Below are 26,088 nucleotides of genomic sequence, written 5' to 3'. Positions count from 1 at the left end.
TCTGACATCTCGTGGTGAAACACTGTTACTGTTTAATTCTAATGCAAATTTTGCTCAATGTAAAAAATACAGTTACAGTATTGTACATATATGAAATACAAAGTACACAGAAGTGAGTTGAAAATATCACAAGATATGTGAAGTGTATGTGGTCTAATATTTTACACACACACACACACACACATCCAGTGTTGTGCATGAATCAGTTTATGAATGATGAACGTCAGCTTGAGCGGCCAGACTGCAGACAAGATATCAGACCTCTTTTCTCTGTAAGCGCATGTGATCCTGCAGCGGAAGTTGATTTTCTGTAGTTTTCATGCACGTGAAGTGTCACAAATCCTCTTGAATAAATTAGTAACACACACATTTATCAAAGGATACGAATATTAATCCTTACAAATGTATTTTAAAATGTCACCTGACACTGTACTCTTCATTTTGTTCTCTCTCTTTTATTCTTACAATTTTTTAAGGGGCCAAAATAAAGTTGATTCAACAAGTCTTTAAAACATCTCCAATTATTTTATGTACTATTCAAATCAACTTTAGATACAAAGACAGTATAAATACATAGATAGATAGATTGCACCTTCCTTTTCATATTCATCCTATATTATATACTTTAATATACTGTATTATTGTCAGCAATGATTTTGATGATCAATTACTGCTACTAGAAAAAATAAAATGATCCTTTCTTCATCCCACAATGGGGAAATCTGCTGTAGGGCAGTAATAATAAATAAAAAAGACAATGGTAAAAACATGCACTATAAGAGCAGGGAGAAATGGCACAGGGTTTATTCTCCTTTAACCTTTAATATGTCTCTTTGTGTGGACTGAGCATAACTCTGCACACACACAGCAGGAAACATTTGAGCTTTTATCCCAGGATCCTGCAGGAGAGAGGACTGAGAGGGGGGGGGCACAATCACCTCACTTGGATTTAATTTCATCACAATTCCATGGATGAGACTCACCTTCAAGTGTTCCACTTCCTCTCGAGCCAGTGTGAGAGAGCGGCTTCAGATTTCAATGGACATCATTGCTGAGCTCTGCCCTTTTTTCTTTTTTTTTTTGAAGGAGGGCACGGCTGTACACTTGGCTGGACAACATAAAGTCAATGTATTTTTATCTGGGCCCACAGAAGGATTTCTGGATGGCAAAACTGCAGAGAGACAAGTTGTTGTAATTAAACAGGCAAGCCAAGCAGAAGATATTGTGACAGTAATGACAAGTATAATTCATTTTCTTTTTTCATCCATACAAGTCATAATTTCATTGAGCAATTACTTTGGTTTTATCCATCCATCTATCCATCCATCCGTCCATTCATCTATCTATACAACTATCCATCCATCCATCCATTCATCTATCTATCCATCTATCCTTCCATCCATCTCTCCATCTGCAGTCTTAAGTATAGTGCTTTGGCGCCCTCAAATGGACAATTGACAAAACTACCTGTCTTCTTTTTTTTAATTAAGAGTTTCCTGTTTTCCCATATAACTTATGTACAAACTGCTTTTCAAAACTGTTCAGAGTTCACTGACCATGCAGTACATAAGTAAACTACAGGGACACAAAGAAGAGAAACTGATTAGATTAGATTTCTGGAAAACACTTTGGAGTGAGGCTGAGTAAAAAACTGAAGGAGTGTTTCCAGATGAATAAAGATGTGTAAAGACTGAGGTGAGGAGAGGTGGGGACGGCTGCTATAATTCACTGGCCACTTGTATCACCTTAGATTTAATCCGCTCCAGAAACAGATGTCAGTGTCTCAGAAACCATGAGAACATATTTCAAGGTGACATCACGGGGGAGAGGCAAAAGAACAACTGAGTCATTATCAACAAATTAATGCTGATGGGCCCCAAAGTGGAAAATCTGTTACCATCTTTTGGAACAGAAAAATAATGGCTGAGCATAGTGATAGAAGAGGTGAAATAGAGGCGAGCAGTCTCAAGTCAGGATTCAGTTCTGACGACACACGGGGAATGCAAAGGAGCTCGGTCAGGCCCCGAGGTGGAGCTGATGATTATGTTATATGGGACTGAGCAGGCTGGAGGTTCAGCTGGGGTTTTCTTTGGGTGTCTGCCCATGTGGGGGTGGAAGGGAATGAGGCAGCGGAGACACAGATTGTGAGCGTGCTCATTGGGACAAATGAGTACAAATCCATTATCGGGGAAACATAAACAGCTGTGTGGCAGAAAGAATGGGGGAGATTAAAAGAAGGGATGCTACTTCTTCACCATGCAAAGTAGTGAAATATTATTATTTTTGCAGAGGGGGGAGCAGGCAGATATCTCACTGAACATGAAGATGGACCATATGGGAGTTGCAGAAAACAACTAAAGCTATATGGTGCTGTAGGCTATCACAGGGAACGTGTTATTATTATTATTATTAAGGACAATGATTGTGAAAGAGGTATACAGTATAAAGTGATTGCAGGATTACAGCCATGGAAAAAGAAATCTCTCCAAACTGCAATCTAGCCACAACCTGTAGGAGGCAGTGATATGATTGCACAGCCTGTTAAAGCTCTCCTGCCCAGTTTATATTACTTTATCATCATTCGCACACAAACTTAACTTCATGTCCCAGGTAGTAAAGTTATCGTGGAAAAAAAAATGGCAATTTGCAGTCACTTCAATACATCACAAAGAAAATGCTTGTTTCTTCAAATCAATGTTGTAAATACACTTATTTTTATTCAAGATTGAATTTACTTGTCTGTTTTTAAAAGGTGCTATATAAATTAAGTTTATTATCATTATTTTTTTTTCTGGTGGCATTATTTTCCCTGTTAACTAGTTTGTTTTTAGTTTCACTCTTGTTGAGAGTTAACAACAGAGGATTGTCTCAAACCCGGAAATACAGCCGACCTGACCCGTACTGCGCATGCGCCGCGTTGAATTTCTTGGCGGGGACTCTGGAGGACAACACGCGTCTTCAGCAGGACGTTGTCCTTCGTCTTAACTCGGGTTAGGTTTTTTAAACAGTGACCTGGAAGATGGTGGAAGGTCCCGGCTGCACTTTGAACGGGGAGAAGATCCGCTCCAGAGTCCAGAGGGGACAGACAGTGAGAGACATCCGAGGGAGTTTGACGAGAGCAGCAGTGAGTGAGATTCACTTTGACCCACGGACTGTTTCTAAAATGTCCGACCTGCCGAGAGGAGCTGTGTGTTCAGCGGGTTACTCTGGTTTTGTGTCTCCAGAGAAACAGTGAGGGACACGTCTTCCTCGGCTTCATCGGCTGCGTGTTCTCCGGAGCTCAGACTCTGGGGAAGGAGCTCTTCGTCTTCTTTGGTCCGAGAGCGTTGAGGTGAACACAGTGAAGCAAAGATCAAACCATCCTTCATTTAGTTTCACTAGTTAGTCCCACAACAGGGAACAACAGCAAACTTTAAAACAAAAAGTAAAGTAATTATTAGAAAACATGCCATACTTGTAAATGCAAGGAAATATAAAAAGTATAAACAATATCAATGGCCCAAAATAATATATATATATAATGTAAACAGAAAGCTACTATCATTTAATATATTTAAAAGTCTTTATAAAGTCTGTCCCACATTGATTTTATATTATACTTATATTATATTATCTTATTCCCTCGATAAATGTTTTCCTCTTCTGAGAGCAGTGTTTCCCCACAGCGCCCTCCTCCGGGCCTCCACCGTAACTGCAGGGGGAAGAGACGTTTACACAACACAGGTCATAAAGACACAAATCTGAATAAAAGAAAAGAATGAGATAACAGAGACCAGCACAAAATTAATAAGATGAAAATTCAACTATTTCATTGTACTATTTTGACAATAAAGCATTCTGATTCTGACAGACTAGGGGAGACAGAGATTTTTAACAGAGGCTCTGGAACACCTCAGTCAGTTTCCTATAATATCAAAGCTTCTTTCATTGTATTGCATCCCCTTATTGAACTAATACTAGTAGTTCTAATGGACAGTCTTGTTTAAATTTGAGTCTTTTTATTTGATTGTTTCGTTGGGACTATTTTTATTTGTTATATTTATGTATTCTTACATGTTTGTCTTTTATTTGTGGAGCACTTCGTAACTTTGTTTTCAGAAGTTCTTTATGAATAAAACATTAGTATTATAGAAACAAGTTAAGGACACTCAAATGTCTGCTGTTACACATAGACTGTATATAAAGAAGATACAGGTTTTAAACCAGCTTCTGTGACCCCTCAAACTGATTAGCATAATGTTTACCACGACACACTTTTCATTTTTCATCGTTATCCTTATTATTATCAATGAACGAAGACATCATCTTGCGCTAACAACGTGTTAATAGACCATATGTGTTAAAGTATGATTTATAACTACATATAGTTCTTATTTGCTAACAGGGTCAGAGATTTTTAAAGGATCACAGAATTTGGCACAAAACCAGTTAGCTCATGATGAGCAATTATTTAATTATATAAAATCTTTGACCGGTAATATAGACTTTTTTGTTTTTTTGCAGTTTATATCACCAAACTCAAATTTATAGAGTAACAGTGTTTCTATAATCATCAAAATAAAATCAATTAGTGCTCAAAATGTATAGGTACGTAGCTGTAAGTACTTAAGTATGACTGTCTGTAGACACACACTGCTGAGATGGATTCTGTGACATCTCCATTAACACAGTGGAGTCTCCAAACATCAGGCCACCTTTTTGTCCTTCAGTTGACAAGGCTTATATGGATTGAGACACGCTATCCTAAAAGTAAATTTGTCTTTTCTTTTGCTCTTCCCTTGCTCACATCCTTTAGAGTCCACTTCGGTATGAATGGATCAATGCGTATAAACCCTGCTGAGAGGAAGGAGAGGACGGGCTCTGTACCAGTGCTGGAAATACACCTGACTAACGACATTGTGTGCTTCTTTGACAGCACTGTGGAAATAAGGTAACGGGGCCACCAGCCTGCCTGGATAGATTGAGGTGACAGAAGTTCACCTTGGGGTATGAGTCTCATACAGGGAGTATGTCCTACATTAGGCTGTCTGAAGACGGCGGCTGTTGCCTGAAAAACGCAGCCTGCTTGGCTCAACATTTGTCCTGTTCATCGACTGTGCGCTCCTGGTGTACTTTTCAGAAGCCAGACAGACATTTAATTTTACTGTCTGGAAATTTCACCTATGCTGCTCCATCTCATAACAAACAAACTGAGGCAGAATATATGAAAGAAACCATTTTCAAATGTGTAACCTGGCAAGTGCACCTGTGACCTCGTGGCACGCTCGCAGTAACAGCGGCACTATATTCTCTGAGTTCTTCCTGTTCTATGAAATTGTATGCTCGCAGGTTGACAGAGGACTGCGAGCAAAGGGTGAAAACTATGGAGAGCCTGGATGTGTGCTCCCCTAAGTTCAGCTCCACCCGATCCGAGGAAGCGGTGAGGAGCCAAAGTAGCAGGATGCTCTGCGACGTTCTCATGGACCAGGCCGTCATGCCGGGCGTCGGCAACATCATTAAAAACGAAGCCCTGTTTGACTCAGGCCTCCACCCAGCCGTGAAGGTATGGAAAACATGATAGATGGTGTTCATCTGAGGAGCAGAAAAAAAGTAAAAGCCGTTGTATTGTTGTGGAACGCATTTCAATGAGGAGGGTGAAATGGGGAAAAAACTAAAAAATGCTTTGTGGCAGAGATGTCCCTGTCCATCGGAGCAGTTTGGAAATGTTTTGTTTTGTCTCTGAATGGATCTTTTTCGGGACTCAGATGTGTTTTTTCCTCCAGTTTGTCATTATTTGTTTTTAGTTAAATAAAACACAATAGGGTACTTGGAGAACGCAGACCTCCACCAAGGTTGAGGTTTTGAGGGTCCCCATTGTACATATACCATGTACACAGACATTTAAAGCCACAAATTGGTAATTCTTGCACAGTCCTAGCTCTGTTTGTTTCTGGATATGTCAACAGTTTGTGGAGATAATAAAGCGACAATATTCTAGTCCTGATGTGTAAATCACATCTCTTGAATTGTTAAGGATCCACAGCCTCTCTTTGCTTTTTAGGAATATTTTTATTAAGGAAACTAGAATAAAAGTCTGACTTACAGAGTCACCTCACCGCTGGAAGTAAGACACACTTTGCTGGATGAATACTTCTACCGCTTCCAGCGTTCCGCTCTGTTCCCTTTTGAAAATATCAGATTGGCTACATGAATATACGAGAGATCAAGACATTAATCCAGGACTTTTGCCCCCTTCTTCTTCTGGGACCATTGAATCTTTATGAAGACCACCGGTGTCCTGAAATAATAAAGTTTTCTTCTTCAGTCTTAGGGAATGTCTGACATGTACATTTTCTCTGTTGCATCATTTCCGATCCAGCTTTTCATGTCTGGTTGTCTTATTGGCTTCATGCTCGTATTATTGATTTGCACTTTTCGTCTCTTTTGAAATGAGGGTCTAGACAAATGAGATTTCCTTCACTCTCTGGTTGTGAGCTGTGACTAAGTGCTGCTTCCTCCTCAGGTGCAGCTGCTGGCAGACAAACAGATCCACCACCTGGTGAAAATGACGCGTGATTTTACTCTTCTGTTTTATAAGGTCAGACATTCGTTGATCTGTAGAATTTTTGTATTTATTTATCGTAGATCTGTTTGTGTACTGTTTATTTGGATGTACACTTGTTTACATTTTGGTTTATAACTTTCCAGAATAGATTCAATTTAAATCCTGTTTTGCTGAGGATGCAGAGGAGGCGTCTGAAAACAAATGTTCTTTTTTCTCGATGCATTACAGACGAATAAGAAAAGCGGAATGTTCCTCTTGTTATCTTTATCCTCATCTTTCTATTCACTCTCCTCTGCCCCTTCTTCTCTCTTATCAGTGTCGCAAATCTGGCTCTCCCCTCTACAAACATTACAAAGTCTACAAGCGTCCCCAGTGCGGCCAGTGCTTTCATGTTATCACAGTCTGTCGTCTTGGAGACAACGGCAGGATGACTTACTTCTGCGAGCGCTGTCAGAAGGGAAATCCCAGCGGGGTTGACATCAGGTAGAAATTCTCATAGACTGTTTGTAATTTGACTGGAAAGGTTTTGTGTTCTTGTAAAGATGCTTTCATTGAAGGTTGGTGTAGGCGTAGTTGGAAAATCGGTGTTGCGGATGAGAATAATAGAACATCTATTACACTGGCTTTTCTCAGCTTCTTTTATACCACATGTTTGCAGACTAAATTGTTTTCTTGCTGCATTTTAATCCAGGGTTTTATGAATAATAATAAAATATACTGTTTTGCCTTTTCTTTGTGGAAATGTGATAAAACCTGGAATCTTTTTGTAACAGTACAATTTGTACTGTAATTTATTTGAAATCTTTAATATGTTTTCTTGCTCAAAAGGTGGCACCACCATAGTGCAGTAAAACTAGGTGTCATTTTTCAAAACCAAAGTCTTTGCTGAAAGTTCTAAAGCCTTTTTAGATAAAAGGTTCAATTTTAGCGAGGCCATGTTTGCAGGCAGATGGGCTTGGCAGGGAGTGAGAAGTGTTATGGCGGCGGTGGCGGGCGGGCAGGGGGGTATTAATGCGCATGTAAGGCTATGTTTGCCAGACAGGGCACAGGCTCAACACCTCCTGGGTTGTGTTTGAGCAAAGCTTTGCGAGGGGTTAGAGCCTAAAGCCCTTACAACACATTACTCAGCTGATAAATGCAATCTGTGAGGAAAGTTTCCTGAAAGCCAGCGCTCCTTTCCTCCTCCTCCTCCTCCATGACTGTTGGCACTGCAGATTTGCCTTCTTGTCAAACATAGTCGAGCTTCATGTCGGAGCAGTAACATGTATGCTGGGAGCAAACATCGCCTTCTCACATATCTTCATCCTCTGCTTAAACTGCAAATGTTAGCCTAGTGCAAGTTTTCTCTTTGCCTGTAACACAGTTTGACTTGCCTTAACCATTACAGTATGGGGGCCACCCAGTTTGTTTTATGATGTATATGTATAATTCATGTTGCACTTCCAGGACTGAGAAAACATGCTTTTTGTATAAGTAATCCAAGAAATGTATGTTCACGCATCCAAATCGGAGAAATGTTTTAGCACTCGCCAAAAAGAAAAAACAAATTGCCAGGTGCATTAAGCAAAAAAAAAAAAAAGCAAACTGTTCAAAAAAGGCAGAAGCAGCAAGCAAAACATTTTCAGTTTCTTTAAAAAAATGTTTACAGGAATATTTTTTTCATAACTTATGACCTTTGCAAAAATGGCCCATAATGAATACAGCCCTTCTGGTTTGTCAGTTTGATGATATTTAAACAACCTACATGAGTCACAGACATATCGGTACTTCCTTTAAGTTCGATGATAAGAAAGCTTTTATTTTACAGAATACATGATGCAGAAAACATTTATGTTAACAATTTACGTTTTTTTGTGTAAATAAGTCCACTAAGATGATGTTTTTTGTTAAAACACTTTAAAGGGATGTTGAATAAACTTTACAGACGTTTTTGATGCTTTTACTCTGAAGCTTTTAGTCTCCTCTCACAGATTGAAAAAATATTAGAAAATAAAATGGTAAATGGACTGTATTTATATAGAGCTCTTCTAGTCTTATCGACCACTCTGAGTGCCTGACAGTACAGGTTGCATCCATCCATTTACACAGCACAAACACACAGGGCTTTCTATCACACACTGCCAGGGGCAATTGAGAGTTCAGTGTCAAAGGACCCTTCAACATGTAGACTACAGCAGCTGGGGTTCAAACCACTGACCTTCTAGTTAGTGGACGACCCGTTCTATCTCCTGAGACACAGCTGTAGAATGACGGATTATTCATTTTGTCTCCTCTTTACAGACAGTGAAGTGTTTTCAGCTTCAGTGCATGTTTCCTTCATTAGTTGTTTTAGTCACAGAGATTTATTTTTGTTGCTTTCTTTATCTAGTAAGCTCCCAGTCAGAAACAGCCTGATTGAATGGGCGTACAATCCGAGAGCCGGCGATAATGTGGCTAAGAAGGAGGAAGAAGACTGGGCCTGTCAGCTGTGCACGCTCATCAACCAGCCGACAGCGAAAGCCTGTGATGCCTGCCTCACTCCAAGACCTCAGGGTGAGTAAAACATTGTCAATTGGAATTTAATGGGGCGACAACGTCCTTGTAAGCAAGAGATAAAATACTAGTAGCTACGGTTTTGCAATTTAGCCCAATGATCCCATGTGTCCGCTTGCCATCGATGCTCGAGTACCCCTGGAGCAAGGCACCAAGCGGCTGCAGTGACTCTGCAGTCGAGCAAACCGATCTCTCTGTGGTTGCGTCTGTGTGTTGGCCCACAAATAACAAGCATGTCTGTCAACTGGCCATTTGTCTCTGTCTTGAGATACACTATGGCAGCAGTGAATGAGTGTCTGAAAGAAATCGTTTGCTATCCGTATGGTGCAACTGCCAAACCTCAGTACCCAATGGTACTTTTATATTTTGTGGGGTTTTTTGGGATCCTGCTGCTACATTTCAAATATATATTTTTTTCATATCACAGCTGACTGAACGAGCGAATAGCTGCAGCATGAGTATCACTGACTCCAGACTACAGTTTCCCCATGGTTCATTTGGTTATGCTGAGCTTTTCAAGCATGGGTAAATTGCCGACTATCGTATGTCAGCCTTTCTTTTTTGGCACGGATTCCAGCAGTTGTGTCAGATGTTCTCATTCTCAAGCCGCACTTTGGACAAAACAGAAACGTGCAATTTCCAGCATCTGGCAGCATTTATAGAGCTTATAAAGAGTATTTTATATTTGAAATAAAATTAGATCACTGGTAGAGATCTAAACATAGGTATTTCTCCATTGATTGGTGTTAAAAAGCCACAAAATCCTATTTGAGTCTGTGCTATAAAGCTTTTAATCTTCAAAGGGGATGAAAACCCTTATGGAAACTGTTGATGCAAATATAAAATAACTAGATCCACAAACGAAAAAACACATATGCAAAGTTCACCTGTATTTAAAAGTGAGTGTAATCCAGGACAATGTTTTCAGATGGACTGTTCTGGTTTTTTAAATGTACTAATGAATAATAGCAACGTATTGCCAGAGGGAGAGTTGCTTTTTGCTTTTCAGTATTACCCTGATTAGCATTTCTGCAGTAACAAATTAGTTGACCACAACACTGCACCACTAAAACAGTCGGGGGCTAAGTACGTTGCTCAAGGGTAAATGAATGGTAGTTGTCCAGGGAATGTAGTTTACCACGACTGCAAACATTTACTTAGCTTCAAAGTTTTATTAATGCAGTTACATTTGCATATGGATATCACCAGCACAGCAGATCGTGAGACTTTTTCTGAATCCACACTATCAACAACCTGCATTTTACGAGAGCAGCCAGTGCACCATGATCAGCTGAAAAGATTTCTCACTCCGGCTTCATCTTCACAGTTCACAAAGACGACATCAGCACTGAGGCAACCCCCTTCTCCGCCGATTTGATTAAGTACCCCTGCACCGCCTTCAAGAAACCACAAGAGGAGCTGAAAATCAACTGGAGGTCTGCGCTTGGGACTTCCACCCTTGTTTTCTCTGACTTGAGCGTGAAGCCAAAACCCGTAAACTCGCTGCTCTCCCCTGCCGGCAGTCATTTGAATTCCTTGGCGGCAGAGCGAGGTTTAAATAAATACAGAGTCTGCCAAGGGACAACAAGCCCCAATTATGCCTCTGGTGGCTGGCAGAAGCAAAGTGCCGAGCTCTCCAATGGGGAGGCGCTGGCCTCCTACAGTCACCCATCCAAGAAAATGAGAATTGATCACAGTCCCTTTCCCAGTAACAATGCTCAAAATGGAACCCCCTACTCCGGGTGAGTGAATCTCTCGCTTGGCTATTCGTGAATAAGTTTATAATAAGAGAAGTTTTTTGCAACTTCAGTAAGATAACTAGAATAAAAAAGCATCTGACTGTGGAATTTTTAATGCAGCATTGTTAAAAAAAACTGATTGATGAGTAGCTGTAGGGTTTCCATGCAAATACAATTATTACCGACACATCCCATCACACAGGTGAGGAGTGGTTGTTTGCTCTCTAATAAGGGTTGACGTGACAGGTGTTCCTGTGTATTATTTTGAATTTATTTCGTGCTAATAAGACCGCTTCTTCACTTCTGTCAGTGCGCGCAAAACAGGAGCAGCAAGCAGCGGCTCCTCCATTTCCTCCAGTCCCAGTGTCCCCTGTTGTGCATCCCATCGTCGTCCAGCTGTCCTCCGAGTGGTCCACAAGGAGGGGGAGAATAAGGGACGGCAGTTCTACGCCTGCTCGCTTCCCAGAGAGACCAAGTGCAACTTCTTTGAGGTGAAAATGGAAAGCAAGAACTCATCTCTATAGCATTGTGAAGCCTGGAAAATAAAGTATTTACAGTTGTAGCCAAAACACAATAAGCGGAATTTATTTGCATTTAATTTAAACTGACAACACTTTAACTAATGAGAACCGTATTTTCTCTGTTGCAGTGGGCAGACCTGCACTTCCCTTCTTGTCAACATGGCAAACGCTGCTTAATGAGAACTGTTCTGAAACTAGGACCCAACAACGGTCGGAATTTCTACACCTGCAGCTTTCAAAAGGGTAAACAGTGTGAGTTTTTTCAGTGGGCAGGGAGCTGACCAGGGTGATCTATCCAGCTAATGTGTTTTAGTAACACATTATATAAATAAGTGCTGACCCTACATATTCATATAAATAAATGGAAATATAAGTGGGGCATGATATTTCATCGTGATGTTTGTGAAATATGCAGATGCTTGTCTTGAAATTTACATTTAGCAGAGAATACCTATCAAGTGAATGATCTTCAGCCCAGAAGTGTTTGCATTTAAATTCTCCTTCCGACCTTTTAAAGATATAAATAACAAAGTTGTTACGAAGAAACTGATGAATCTAACAAGAATGAAGATAAATCAAAGCAGCAACAATTAATATTGTTAAGTGACATGCGCATTTATTTCTTTTTTAATTTATTTCATTTTTGAATAAAACCAGTATCAGCATTACAATTCATTGTGAAGTCTGTCAATTAATTTAAATATAAAAGAGAGGCATGAGAATAAAAACTATTCAGAAGCAGTCCACGGATTTGAGAAGTGGTGCATCTGACTCGGAGTTTGACACCATGAAGTGAAACTGCGAGAATCCAGGGATTTTGTTGCAGGCTGCACCTGAAGGAGATCAGAGATAAAAACAAAGATGAGAAGAATAAAACTTTCAGGCTGTAAAATCCCTCACACTTCCCCCTCGTGTGACTGCAGCCGCTGTGGTTACAGCATCCTCGGATGTTTCTAATGTCATTATGCTCATATCTCATTTTCCACACCCATGTTGCAACATGTGTGATCAGGTGACAAAAACAATGTGGAGATAACGGTAAATGGAGACTGGACTAAGTGTCTTCTATATGAAAAAGAAAAGGTTATATAAGGATTTTTCTGATGGAGGGAAGAGAAACTGCATGTGGACGTAGCTGCTATGATTATTTTTAAACTTTGTCTCTGTTGTCATGAGAACAAAGCAGTCACAGAGAGGAGAGGGTGGTGCTGGACACACTGTCAGGAGATGGTTTAATCAGTTTTAAAGCAACTGTCTGCTGAAAACTTTGCAGAAAAATGATCAGGTTAAAATTTTACTCAAATCTTTTCCTCTTTTTTTTTAGAAAGAGATTTTTTAATAACCAACATCAGTTTAGTTTAGTAAATAAAGCACAACGTATATATGTGTGTATGGTTTTCTAGATTAAATTTGTCTCGTAAAGCCTCTTAAATACATGCAGATATTTTTTCATATGGATGATCAGTAACCTGCCGCATTAAAAGATCTTTTAAAAAAGAAGCCAAAAACGTTTTCCACACATTTTAATATAGTTTAGCCTAATTTACACTGAGTTTGGGGAATTCCGAAATCGTTTAATGAATTTACCATGAAACAGTGAAGTTATTTATTTCAATCAATGGTAATAAAAAAGATGTGTCAGGTGTTTGCCTCAGTTCCTTTGGCAGGGAGCAGCACAGTCTGTGTTTGTGGACCCAAACACTCACCATAATGGCCTGTTGTGTTAGCACAGATGATGGCTCCAAAGAACTCTGAGTAATGCCTCTTGATTCTGGAGATGGCCATCTTGCAGGCTGCTGAGGGATCTGCTCCGGTCCTCATCAGCTCCACGGCCAAGTAACTGTTGGCAGGATTACATGATTACATGCACACGAGGCAAATTTAAAGAGTTCTGTCGAGGCCACCAACCACGGTGATGACGACAACAGTTTGTGTGTGTGTGTGTGATTATGGCCTGGGATAAAAACAGATGCAAACATATAAAAACTGATTTTATTTCCCAACCTCCCTTCATATTACACAAGACATCTGTGACACTTCTATTCAGGGGATCACAAGTACAAAATAAGCAAATGTGGAGAAACAGGTTGTCTGTTCGACACAGACACTGCAGGTGCTGTTTGCTCTCTTATCTTGACGGTGCATTTATAATGAGAGCGACATCTCTTCTTTGCAAAAATATCAGAACCTTGTTCCTCTCGGAATATTCAACATGGTATAAACCACGCTGGGTCTTTTTTTTTTTCACACATTAGCAAATGGTTATGAGTTAGATTCCTCTTTACCTCCCCCGGGGTTTTGTCTATTTTAGTTTGTTTGGATTGTTGGGTTGGATCAGGATTGTTACACTTTTTTTTTTTTTTTTTTTTACATTGCGTTAAGGGAACGCTTTTCATCAGTCTCAGACCAATTCACGGAAGTTGATGGAAAAAATAAATAAATAAATGTTAAGGGGACTGATATTTCTGAGTGTAATTTGGTGCACATCGAAATCCGGATCCAGACTGTTGAGCCTTGTCGGACGTATGCACACTACTGGGTGCCCTTCTAGTCTACATTTGAATATGGATTCAGAACTTTGGACTTGCAGTTGTAAACTTGCTTGTGTGGTTTTTAAAAAAAAGTCTTTCTGGTGTTGGTGAGTTATTACTCTATTTTGATCGTCCTTTTGATAGTCCTGCGGCAGGCTTGTAACCACACCTATCAATTAAAATATGTAGCCTGCTGTGAAACAGTTGGATACGGAGAATGAATGAAAAATACACAAGCAGCCTTTAAAAAAACTCAACCCCCAAAAGTTCTGGGATGTGACTCGAGAAACCATGACTGAAACAGAATCCCTCAGGTGTGGGTGTGAATGTAAAGCTGAGTGAAACTCAAAAGATCAGCATGTGTGCTCACCAAACTATCCTGGATAAATAAAGCTGGAAAAAAAAAAGAAATCTTCTGAGACTGCCATATTCACACATCCTGAAAACAAACAGCAGCTTTAGTGAAATCTCGCCTCTTGTGGAATGAACAAATGACAGTTTTGGGGCAACATAGTCCACTCCAGTCTTTCTAATGCTATTGTTGCACATGCACCGAGAAGCTGACGCCAGAATAACGGCTGTTTAAAATCTCAACGTGTGTCATGGATGTCCATATTCTCGGAAACAGAATTCTTTTGTCAAGAACAGGCTGTGTTATGTTATTCAGAAAGATGGCTGAGAAAAAAACCCTGGTGCGTGGAGGAGTTGAGATTTAGTCGACATGTCTCGTGGTATTTTAAACACAGAGAAAATCAGATGACTAGATTTTTATGATAAACTAATGTCATGCACAATATTTACTAATTAGCAAGTGACTGAAATCTCAATATGCTCCATTAGACAGGGAGTTAACACACTTGTAGTATTTATTGCATGAGAAGACATTCAGGGGCCCTCTGCTTTGGAGGATGAGGATAACACGTCCCACAAAAAACTGTTTTTCTCTGAAACATAATGAATGCTGGGATAGGTCGGCCCAAGAAGGATCCACCCACTGGAGCCTGTGTTACTTGGGGAGGGAAGGATGCATTTGTCGGCTGCATTTGCATTAAATTCTTCAGCCTCAAAGTAAGCGAACCCTGAATTGGGACACAGCTAGATTCTCACTTACATATGGATTTACACGTTTTAAAGATTCTTTAAAAGCTAAAAAAATAAGTCCAAGTTTCATTCACATTACTAACATAATGTGTCCTGACCGTCCCTTTTTATGTCTTTGCTGTCTCTCTGTCTATGTGAGACAGCGAGACGGTAAAGTCACAGCAAGGGAAAAACAAACACAGTTATGACCTTGATCACCACAGAAACATTGATGAGGTACCTTGGGAGAAAGCGCATCATGACATCTCCATCTCCGGTCGCAGAGGCACCACCAGCTGAGCTGTCTGCATAGGCCCCAGCTCCAACTATCGGAGAGTCCCCAACACGACTGCACGGCAGGAAAAAGAGCAGAGTCACATATGATAAATGTACATTCAAAGGAAAAAAGGGCAAATTATATTTTAAATCAATTTTTTTTTTCTAGATGCACTGAAGGCTTATAAACACACTGTAAAATGCAGATTTACAGCATCATCTCATTTGTAACACTCCTTGTCGTATCTTTCAAAAGCTTGACCAACTTAAGAAAAGTTCAACTTAAATCTCACATTAACAGTATATTTTATATTGAAGGTCATAAAAAATGATGATACAGTCAGTGGTGAGCATCAGACTATAGCTGAAGGAATGGATCATTTCATCCGGGAACAAATGTCAAAATTACTAATGAATATTTAGCTACTTTCTGAAACTAACATCACCTACGTACCCAGGAACTTTGTGATTCATTCCATTGGTCGATGTACCAGCAGCCACGTGGCCATCTTGATCAAGAGCAACCATCCCTTGTGTAAAAAGAAAGGATGTGGAACATGATCATCAGACATTTCTTGACCGCAGAGATATCATAATCCTAATGAAGGAAGGAAATTGGTGAAAATGGTCAATATCGCAATGTTAAAGCAAGTGATCCATGTCAAGAGGTTCTTTCTTGATCTAGGACTGGATTGAAAACATTCACTTCAAGCCTGTGGGCGACTTTGTGCTTTTTCTTGTTCAGTTTTCAAGGAGCGTTGGACTAGATTGCTTAAACTCAGGTGCCCTTATTCGTACATACACCAAGTGAAAATCAGGTTAGATCTTGATCTTGACAGTGACACAAATTCAATGCCTTAATATTTAAGTCTTCCCTGAGTATCTCTTCAGTGGGAATGTTAAAACCTGCTCTTATCACTGTCTTGTTTCAATTAAGTGCTTAAATACTAAACTGTTAAATGTCTGGGGAAAGCCGGCTTCCATTTCGCTGTTAACTGATAAAACATACCTATGGTGTCGTGGGAGTGCGTATTAGCATGCTGGGCCCTCTTCTCCTCTTTCAGTATCGCCCTGGGCTTGTAGGGTCCACAGGACTTGGAGGGATCTGGAAATACATTCTTTTGACAGGAGAGAAAACATCAATAACGCCAGTATGCTGGTACTTAATGTCATAGCACAAAGAAGAAATGCTGATCTGCAGGAGTTTACCTTTACAAACAATCAGCACTATTGTCCTAGATCAGTTTGGTATGTCATTATAAATGGTCGGGGGTCTTGTTTGGTTCGGAATCTGAAAAACCACGTTCCCAGTGGTGTAGTACATTACGAGAACAAAACATCCCAGTATGAATTCCTCCTGCTGCTGCTGCAAAAAAGTGTCCTTCAGCAGTAAAAAGCCTTTTTTTTTTTGAGACACAGACGGCCCACTGTACCAGCTCAGTCATTGAAAGTTGACTTGGAGAGGGACAGAGCACAAGATGTGAATATCTGTCAGAGTGCAGTGTAGTTTGACAAAAGCTTTCTCTATCTCCACCTCAAGGCGTCTTGTGAATGACTGAGTGTTCCAGGTTGACCTGCGGGGGTTGGTGTGAAAACTGTATTCAGCGTCTTCTGCTGCTTTGATCTCGCAGGTAAGTGGGATGCAGCAAAAAAAAAAAGTCCACTTTTGAGTTTTAAGAGAACAGAGGTAAAGATTTAAGACTTGGAGCCATAAAAAGTAAACTTAAATATTAAAACAAAGATGTAGAATGTGTGTCTGTATCAGCATGACTTCATCATGCCATCAGTAAAGCAAAGTTGGGCTCAACTAGTCTGTTTTATAAAAGTGCCTGTGCATTATTCATAGCACCAAGTCTGTTACATTCCATTTGATGCAGGCGAAAGTAAAACCCTTGAACGGTCTCTTAAGTTATAAATAATACAGGTACAGTTGTTCCTCAGTGTCCTCAGCAACAATCTGAAAGGCCTGTCAAAGGAATAATTGAAGTCAAGGTAAAGGGGAAATAATAACGTATTTCTTCGGATTCAAGCTGCTACAGCTGTGAGTCGAGTTTCACCGAACTTTGAACAGTTGAACCGCTCTTAGTGCAGCAGCAGCGGTGGAGCAGCTTCAACTTTCCTTCAGGTTTTGCTGAAGGACTCAAGTCCTCGAGGTCACTTTAACAGTTTCAGGAAAAAGCTGCAACGAGCATCATGAGAGCAAACAGCTGAAATGGGTTATACATGTGCATGGTATGGAAGCACTAAACGAATGCAGTACATGCAGGGTAAACAATACTGTGTTCTTACCTCTGGCTCTCTACAATTTGTCAGTATTTAGTGATGGAAGTTTACTCTGCACCAAGTATATATATATATATAATTAATTTTGATAAGGGTATTCTACTTGCTACACCAAATGATTAATTGGCAGGAATAGGTCTAGAACACTTGGGGAAAAACTGCAATGGTAGAATTGATCAGTTTTTTTTCCTTTCCTCAACTACTGTCGAGACTCTTATCTCTCAAGTCTTGCAGTGAAGCCACTCAGGGGCCATCAATAGAGAGGATTGTATTTGTGCCGGGAATCCCCAACTGTAAATAAAGTACATTTCATTAATAGGACCCTTAATCTCTGTGGCGCAGCTGACTTGAAATGAAAAACAACTATTCTATCTGGAGATTTTGTCTCATTATTGGGATGGTGAAGAGTGTTTTTTTTTTCAGGATTGCAGCAATCCATCGCTGAAGGGCCTCACCTTTACCACAAACGCTGACTTTTTATGAACTACTTTAGAAGGCCTGTCAAATTCCCAGCTGAGAATCAATCTTTTAAAAGTAGTGCACGCCTGTAGCCCAAACAAGTGAGGAAAACACACACACACACACACTAGTAGACACACACCTTTCGATAATTAGGTTGGCAGTTGCTCCCCAGCCACCGAGAGAAAATATTCACAGAGTTGTTGGTAGTCAGGTCCTCTGCAAGGAAGCCCATGTTTTCAGCAAACATGGAGGCTGCGGAGAGAGAAGTAATACTTTCAGGTCAAGCTACACATTCTGGTCCACGCTGACCTTGGATGATAATAAGAACAAAAGGTCACAAACAAAAGGACGGAATCGGAGGCAATCTCAATTTGGCTCCTTGCTTCAGCCTGATGGAGGATGTCTTCTATCACTACCATTTTGAAAAGCAGTGACCTTTCCAATCCACGGAAATCCTGGTTCAATTTGGATGAATGGGGCGTAATGAATTGAATTTTCACAGGTATAGAATAAAATAAGCTGTTCTTGTGATATTCTGACATAAGAGCCAGACGATTTGAGTTAGAAGACACTTGTCATATGGAAATAATAGACTTTAATATTGACCTTCAGTTAAGCTGACGGGTGTGCTCCTCGTCTTTCTTCACTTATTCTATATTAAGTTAATCATGGAAAAAAAACTGAAGTCTCTTAAACAGACTGTTATTATACTGTTAGTATTTATGGTATTATATATTTCAGTATTTGTCGGAAAGTGACAAATACCAGCTTTGATTTGAATAAGTTTACAGTACGTCAACATTGAAAGAACTCTGTGGGGGACTGAACTCTCTGAACACATTGTCCCTGAATTGAAAGGGTTCAGAAGAGACAGATCCACATCTGTAAGTAAGAACGAAATCCTCACACTATAATGATCTGTGGAAACAACAGGGACATTGTATTTTCCCTAGTTGTGGTCTCTTATGCTGCTTTCTGACATGCACTGAACTCCAGACATTCTCCTGAAGTTAATCGGACTACATTGGTATGTGAAACGCAAATGTCAGAGTTAGTTTCAACGGTCAATGGAATATTTCCACTAAAACGTCTGAAGAACGAGTGAACCCGAGAGAGAATAAAGTGGGAAATGTCCGGGGAATTTACAGCGAGCGAGTGGGCAACATGCTATTTCAAACGGTTGGTGGACGGAGAAAAACTAAAAGAATACAAATATCTCAGGATGAAAGAAGTTGTCCTACACATAGAAGATCCCCACGAAGATGTCAAGTTGGGACAACGAGATTCAAGAGCTTTTGGTGACAAGAACCGAGAACTCCTGTTGTAAAAACCTGTGATTTCTGCTGAGGAAACTACGTCAAATGATGTAAATCACGTCCTGCCTCCCGCTGACCGGAATGTTCCTGACGTTCTCCTGCTGTAGTGGACTCGGACAATCTCCTGCTGCTCACTTTATATGTGGAAGTCAAGACCCTATTGTCTAGACATTTTCTGGAGTTTGGGTTCGAAATGGCTCTGAATGCATTTGAGTGCAACCTGCTTCAGTTCAGCTCTTCAGTTCTCTGCCTTTTCTTTGGTCTTCATGTTTTTGTGCTGCTCAGGCAGACTGATTGAATCACTGTTGCTTCCATCGGTACTGAAATAGTGGCGGCTTTGGGTCATGAGCTGTTCTCTTCTTCTTTCTTTTCATAATTTTGAAGGAGGCTGATTTTTGGTTTCATTGATCAATAGAACTTTGTTCCAGAACTCTACCTGGTTCCTTTTGTATGTTTTTGCAAAGTGAAACCTGGGCACTATTCCTCTCTATTGTTCCTCTCTAAAGAAAGTGTGTCTGCCTACATCCTGGAGAGTGCTTTGACTTGCTGTGCAGACATGAAAGTGTTCTTTTCTTCACCATGGAAATAATATCCCGGTCATCCACAAGACTCATGCTCCTCTGTCTACCAGGTTGTTTCCCTGCATACAATTCTTTTTTTAGAATGTACTCCGCAGTTGATTTTGGCAAACTACTTATTGAACCCTTGTGATTTGGACATTGTATATTAAATCTCACTCAACAAAAATTTAATATCCATATACTTACAATTTGGACTGTATGTTTCCTCTCTGGCTGTTATACAATCGTTCTATTTATGCTCAGAGCATCATATTGCGGCTCTGACGCATGCATTCATCACCAACTGCTTATGCTGGTGATCTAGGGATTAAAGCTTATTCAAATGACCCATTAGGCATCAGGCAACCATAAGTGCCTGAAAGGGTTTGGCCCTAATGTGACACCTGCTTAATGAAGATAACTAATGTAAATTCAGCTGCTGCGTAAAACACATTTAATTCCTTCTCTTTTCAAATTGGCTCAACACAAATGTATTTAAAACAAACTTGGACAGTGTTGGATCTCTGTTGTTCCTGAACTGAATTCATGAACCATATGTTTATATAATGACAGGCTTTCTAAGATTGGCCCCTTCTAAAATTAACCAGGATTCTTTTTTAAACGTTTACCTTTGGGGGACATAAATCCTCACATACCTGCCTCTCCCACTAGCAGTGTGTGATCAGTGAACTCCATAACGGCCCTTGCTACTCCGATGGCATTCTTGATTCTTCTCAGGTCTGCGACTGCACCGACCTCCATTGTATCCCTGCACCAAGAGGATACACTGAATAAACTGTCCCGCTGCAGGGTTAGTGGACAATAGAAGTGTCAGTTTTGACCCGTCTATTAGCTTTAAAAACCAGTATTGGTGAAGAATACAAACCACAACAGTAGCACATCTGAGATGTCGTCCTCTCCTGCCCCCTTCATAACAATAATTTCCATACCACTGGTAATAAAGCAAATTAGACCAAACATGTGTGAAAACAGTGTTTTGATTCCTGTCCATTAGCAATGGAGTGTAAACACACTTTGGACACATGCAATAAATGCAACACACAATTCTTCAAGTGAACTTTCTAGATATTATTTCTCTGGTGAATTGCGGTTGTAATGAGCTAATTAGAAAATGAATCAAGCCCGTGAAATGTTACTATGGTTCACAGTACAGTGCCCTTATTTGTGATATTTATAAAAAACACTAATTGAATAGAAAAATAGGAACTTTCCATGTAAGGCAAATTGTCCTGTAATAATACTGCACCAAAGACTGTATATAAAAATGGATGAAGTGTCTTCACTTCCTCCTGCACTTGACCAATCGCAAATCAGTCTCAGCTTAATCTTTCAACCCAGTTAGAGAATCAAATAACTATAACTAAGCTTACTAGAAAAAACTGGCACTTGAACATACATCATTGCGGTAAGAAATACCTGAAATGATAAAAATATCTTTGAGAATTCTTAATTTAATGTGTAACCTGACTATTTAGTTTGGTCTGGTTCCTATCCACTAACACGGAGGAGGCAGGATGTATGACCTGTAATGCAGCCAGCTGCCAGGGGGCAGTCCAGATGATTTAGCTCCACTTTTGGGGAGTTTTCACGTCCTCCATCTTTATACACAGACTATGTACTACACCTGTTATTCTTAGTATAATTTCCAGTTTATTCTTGATAATGTGTCAAGAGTGAAGTTGGCTTCATTTGTAATGGCGGTAGGTTGCACTGGCAGTGCCATGGATTGCATTGTATTGATTCATGCTTCTAATATTTTAATCCATCACAACAAAGTAGAGCCTCAACAATTGCCACAGGGTTGAGTCATCTCCCCTTAAATCCAATATCAAAACTTCAATGTTGTTCTCTGAAGTTTTTACAAACTGTTTTTTTTTTTTTAGGAATGTGCTATTGGATTGCATGAAATAGTACAGGTGTAAATATGTCTGCCAGTGATAACTACTGCATTTCTTATGCAGCTATATTGGATCGTGTGTGGGAGACGATCCGCTCCCTCGAAAACATTCATGACTATGCAACCAGAAAAAAGTCAATTTTCCTGCAAAATGGAGGAAGGAACATTCCACAGAGTAATAACAAACAGCCTGCTCCGCGCATTTATCTTCCATTGTGAGCTGATATTTGCCTCCAATGATAACTTGTGAGCGTGTTAATGTTTGTGTTTAAGGGCCTAATAATTGGAAAGCCTTCAGATCTTAATGAGACTGATAATTGGAGGTTTATTAAAGAAAGGCTCACTGGAAAGGTCAGTCAGTTAATCATGTAAATGTTAAAGATGCACAGACAGCAGCAGAACAAGTTGTCATTTACAAAATACATTGGAATCTGCAGGTGCCTAATTAGAGTGAGACATTTTCAATTATAAATAGGTCATTTATGATTTTTTTAAAAAGTGAAAACCATTTATCTGTTAAGAGCTTTTTCTGGCTCAGAGCGTTGCTGGAGATTCAGGCTTTTACCAAAAGAGCTGTTTGCAAAATAGATTTGGATCCTTTTTCAATCTTTACCGCTTCGGTAGGTTGCATTACGAATTAACTTTGTAATTTCCGATTTTTAATAAAACCACAGTCTATGCCATGATTTACCCATTCATGATCAGGGCATCCAGTGTCGTCTCTCCAGACTCGTCGGGGCTCCCGCCGTAGCCCACAGTTCCATCACACTGCTCCACTTCACAGCGAGCACAGCCCTCCTCCACTGCATCCAGCACCGAGCCTCCGGACTGCAGGGCACTCCACGCTACAATGCATGAAACAGTGAGTCATCCAGTGTACAGTACACAAAACATATGCATGATGGGAAATACAACCTTTGCCAATGAAATTAAAGCAAAGAGGGAATTTTGTGCAAGTCATCAGGGCTGCAAGATATTTATGCATCTCAAGGTTACCTGTGGATGTGGAGGATTGATCTGTGCTGCAAGTTTCTATTTAACTAACGATGATTGACTGTCTTATATCACACTTCCAATTAGTCTGTCATCCACTGCTTATACTTTGAGGATCGCATGGGGGCCAATCCCAGGTGACGTTGGGCAAGGCGGGAAAACTAACACGTAAGGATTCGAACCAAGAATCTTCTTGCTGTGAATAAAAAAACCTCTTGAGAAAATGTTTTTGCAACTTAGATATTGTTTGACTTTATGTGATATTTGTTATTTTCAGGCATTTCTGATTCTATTTGCAAAAAAAACCACCAAACCAGATTAAAAGTTTGTACGATGCAGGAGATGTCCACTACAGTGATTTGCTAATAAACAGCCAGTGTGAGCTGACAAGCATTTGGTCACTGATCCCCGCTGATCCCCCCCGAGTGCCCACAGGGGATCAAAATACCAACTGGTAGCACTGTCACCAGCCTGCCACTAAATTCTCAGACCATTAATCTGTTTTTAGCGAGATACGACCACAAATTCCTCTTCTTATCAGTCAGGATTTCTCCATCTCTAAATTCTGTTCATCTACCATCTTTGGTGAGTGCTCTTGACTGAGGATATCATTATTAATATTTTTTCTTTTTTTAATATCAAACTCCACATTGCAATCCTTTAGAAAATGCCGCAGAATGGAAGAGGAGATTAGCCTCCTATTGTCAGCTGCTTTTTTAAGCCCCCTAAAGCATAAGAGATCTGCACGGGTGGATCAATAGAGGTAGCTCACAGACTGCACCTTTAAATATCCACCCACAGAACAGATAGCTGGGCACATTTTTCATTTTCATTGCTGCCTCGGGGATGAGATGTGACGTACATCTGATAAATTAAAGGGTATCCATCTCAAATGGTGAGATTTTTAAGTTCACTTTAATCACCTGCCGGTTTGATCTGCTGCTTGAGATGTTTCGAGCACAGTCCCTGTCATTTTTTCCGGTGTCGGGCTGTGCATCCGCTGGAAAACCACTTGACTGCTAAGTGAAAAGCAATGCTGAAATATTTTCAGTTTCAATTTGAACGTGTCCAATGTATCATCCTGAAGGAAATCAAATAGAGTGAGGCAGAGCTGGCAGTGGCAGTTACGATGCCTCGTGGGTTTGGCCCATTTCCTATCGGCATCTAAGACTCTGATGGGCTTACATACCTGTGCGCTTAAGCTTCTGGTGCTGCTACAAAATATTTTATAACAATGTGGGGAGGAAATCCTGAAAAATCCTTGTTATATGGCCTGACAGTGTTTGCACTTAATTATACAGGCACGACACACACACACATCAATCCCTTTATCTCCTTTCATATAATATAATTGGTGTTTTGCTGATCAATAGATTTGTTGTTTCATCTTTAAGACGTCAGAAAATGTTGAACTGGCCTTCACCATTTCCTGCAGCCCGAGGTGACATCTTAAAATGTTTTTTTTTTTTTTTTTCCTTTTGTTAACAGCCGAAAGTACAAATCCAAAAAAAGACTCAATTTGCCATCAGGGTTGACAGAGACGGCCACATTCTGAGAGCTCCAGAAGTCATGGATGTCGTCTGAAGCCACCTTGATGAGCCATGTCTCGTAACAGCCCAGTAAAACGAGTCTCCGGAATCAATTTACGAAACTACAACGGCAGTCTGCAGCTAACTAGACTGTTACACACGTAGTCGCTGTTATAAGAAAACATGCAGCAGACGGTGCTGTGGTAAGATGAGTCGTATCAGACTGTCAACACGAAGCCAGGTTCAGCCAACCTCTGCCTCTCTTTCAAATGTCACCGCTCAATTCCAAAGCTTTGTCTGAAAACTTGAATAATTGTACTGTCGCTGGATTTATGGCATTGTCACAAATGTTCTTTGCATAAAAATGGAAAAGGAAAAAGCAGGTGAAGTGGCCAAGCTGCTGTTTTTATTTAAGTGTTTCAGTACAGAGGAAACACGTGTTGTGCATAATTCCCTGTAACTTCTGTGTGAGATAATAAACACACACACACACACACACACACACGAAAACAATTTGTAAGTGGAAACAAACACACACACACATATATATATATATATTTATTTATGGATGGTTAAGTGGGTGCATAGTATTTGCATGTCTGTGGATTCCTGCAGAACGAGCTCTGTCCTGTAGGAAACTCAAGATAACGTGAGTTCTTACCTGCAGCCGTCGCATTCTTGAAAGGCCACGTGTTGATGACGAGCGGGAGAGACGCGTGAGCGACTGCGAACAGTAACGTGACCGTGCAGAGGACGGATGTAAACATTCTGCTGTGAGATAACGTCACACGGACTTTAGAACCGAGTCAAATAAAGAAGGGAGTTCTTTCCTTCAGTCATTTCTGTTCGAGCCGCCGCAGAACGAGAAACATCCGCGCTCCAGCTGTTTACAGACGAGCTGCGGGATTTTAAAAAGTCAGACTTTGAATGAAAAGTTAAATTTCTACTTCCTTGTTGTGTCACATGCTGAGTGGGCGGGGTCCTCCTTAAAGACGCAGTACGCATGCGTTGGAGGAAATCAGCCCTGTACTTTATGGTACAAGGATTTTTGATACTATTACTATTACTACTACTACTACTACTACTACCAAAAAATGATAATCATCATCAAAGAAAGTAATAATACCAGTAACAATAATCAATGTAAGTAATAATACCAGTAATAATAATAATCATAAAAGTAATAATACCAGTAATAACAATTGATATTGTATTTATCATTATTGCATTGTGTAAGTGGGTTGCTGGACCAAAGCTGTGTCCTGCAGCAGCTGAGTGTATTTATTAGCTCTGTGTGGTACACACTGTCTTGCTGCTGATGTCAGAGATGAAGTATGAGCAGTCCTATTCAATTACGCTTATGGGCAAAGTTGTTTTGGGGGGATTTTTATTATCTTGTGTTGTTGTTATTTTGCCTTTTGACTTTTAGCAAACCATGAAGAATGTAGCACTGTATATGAGACCAGGAAGGTAAATAACAATCTTCATATTTGTCATATCCATATAACTAATTGCTAATCTGGTGAGTTTTAGACAACATAAGGTGTTTGCATTTAAAAACATTAAGATTTAGTTGAAGCATAGTTGCCTTTCTTTAGGATACTCTGCTGCAGCCCTCTCATCTGAGATTAGTCAGTATGTTGCTGAGCCGAATCTGAAAGTTTTTTAGTCCTTGGATTGTGTAACATTCCCACTTGGAGAAAATCATGGCAGTTGCTTGACTTGTCTGGCTGAACTGATGTTAACAAGAAGCAGCAGCGTCTGATGAAAGCTGAGCAGGTCCAACAGCTCCGTTCCAATTCAG

General features: G+C 40.2%; 2 protein-coding genes across 3 annotated transcripts; one reads left to right on the top strand and one right to left on the bottom strand.

The window, feature by feature from the left end:
- Positions 1–2,889: 2,889 nt before the first annotated feature.
- neil3 (nei-like DNA glycosylase 3) lies at positions 2,890–12,007 on the top strand. 2 transcript variants are annotated; one of them, XM_020085387.2, is made up of 10 exons: positions 2,890–3,124; positions 3,225–3,331; positions 4,796–4,930; positions 5,329–5,542; positions 6,503–6,577; positions 6,861–7,027; positions 8,913–9,076; positions 10,404–10,818; positions 11,126–11,306; positions 11,465–12,007. In XM_020085387.2, the coding sequence occupies exons 1-10, from the start codon at positions 3,020–3,022 to the stop codon at positions 11,615–11,617; spliced, it is 1,716 nt and encodes a 571-aa protein (XP_019940946.2). In that variant the 5' UTR covers positions 2,890–3,019; the 3' UTR covers positions 11,618–12,007. The 2 variants fall into 2 exon arrangements, with proteins under 2 accessions (XP_019940946.2, XP_069387665.1); XM_069531564.1 differs by lacking the exon at positions 3,225–3,331 and having other exon boundaries at positions 2,986–3,124.
- Positions 11,931–25,272, bottom strand: aga (aspartylglucosaminidase). The gene is made up of 9 exons (XM_020085399.2): positions 24,946–25,272; positions 22,454–22,607; positions 20,501–20,613; positions 18,108–18,220; positions 16,233–16,341; positions 15,678–15,753; positions 15,189–15,296; positions 13,043–13,176; positions 11,931–12,169 (listed from the first exon to the last, which is right to left on the bottom strand). Exons 1-9 carry the CDS (start codon positions 25,049–25,051, stop codon positions 12,069–12,071), a joined length of 1,014 nt encoding a protein of 337 aa, XP_019940958.2. The 5' UTR covers positions 25,052–25,272; the 3' UTR covers positions 11,931–12,068.
- Between the last annotated feature and the right edge of the window lie 816 nt (positions 25,273–26,088).

Source organism: Paralichthys olivaceus, chromosome 9, assembly GCF_024713975.1.
Source record: "Paralichthys olivaceus isolate ysfri-2021 chromosome 9, ASM2471397v2, whole genome shotgun sequence".
Classification (NCBI taxonomy): Eukaryota; Metazoa; Chordata; class Actinopteri; order Pleuronectiformes; family Paralichthyidae; genus Paralichthys; species Paralichthys olivaceus.
This window is presented reverse-complemented; position numbering and strand designations above follow the sequence as displayed.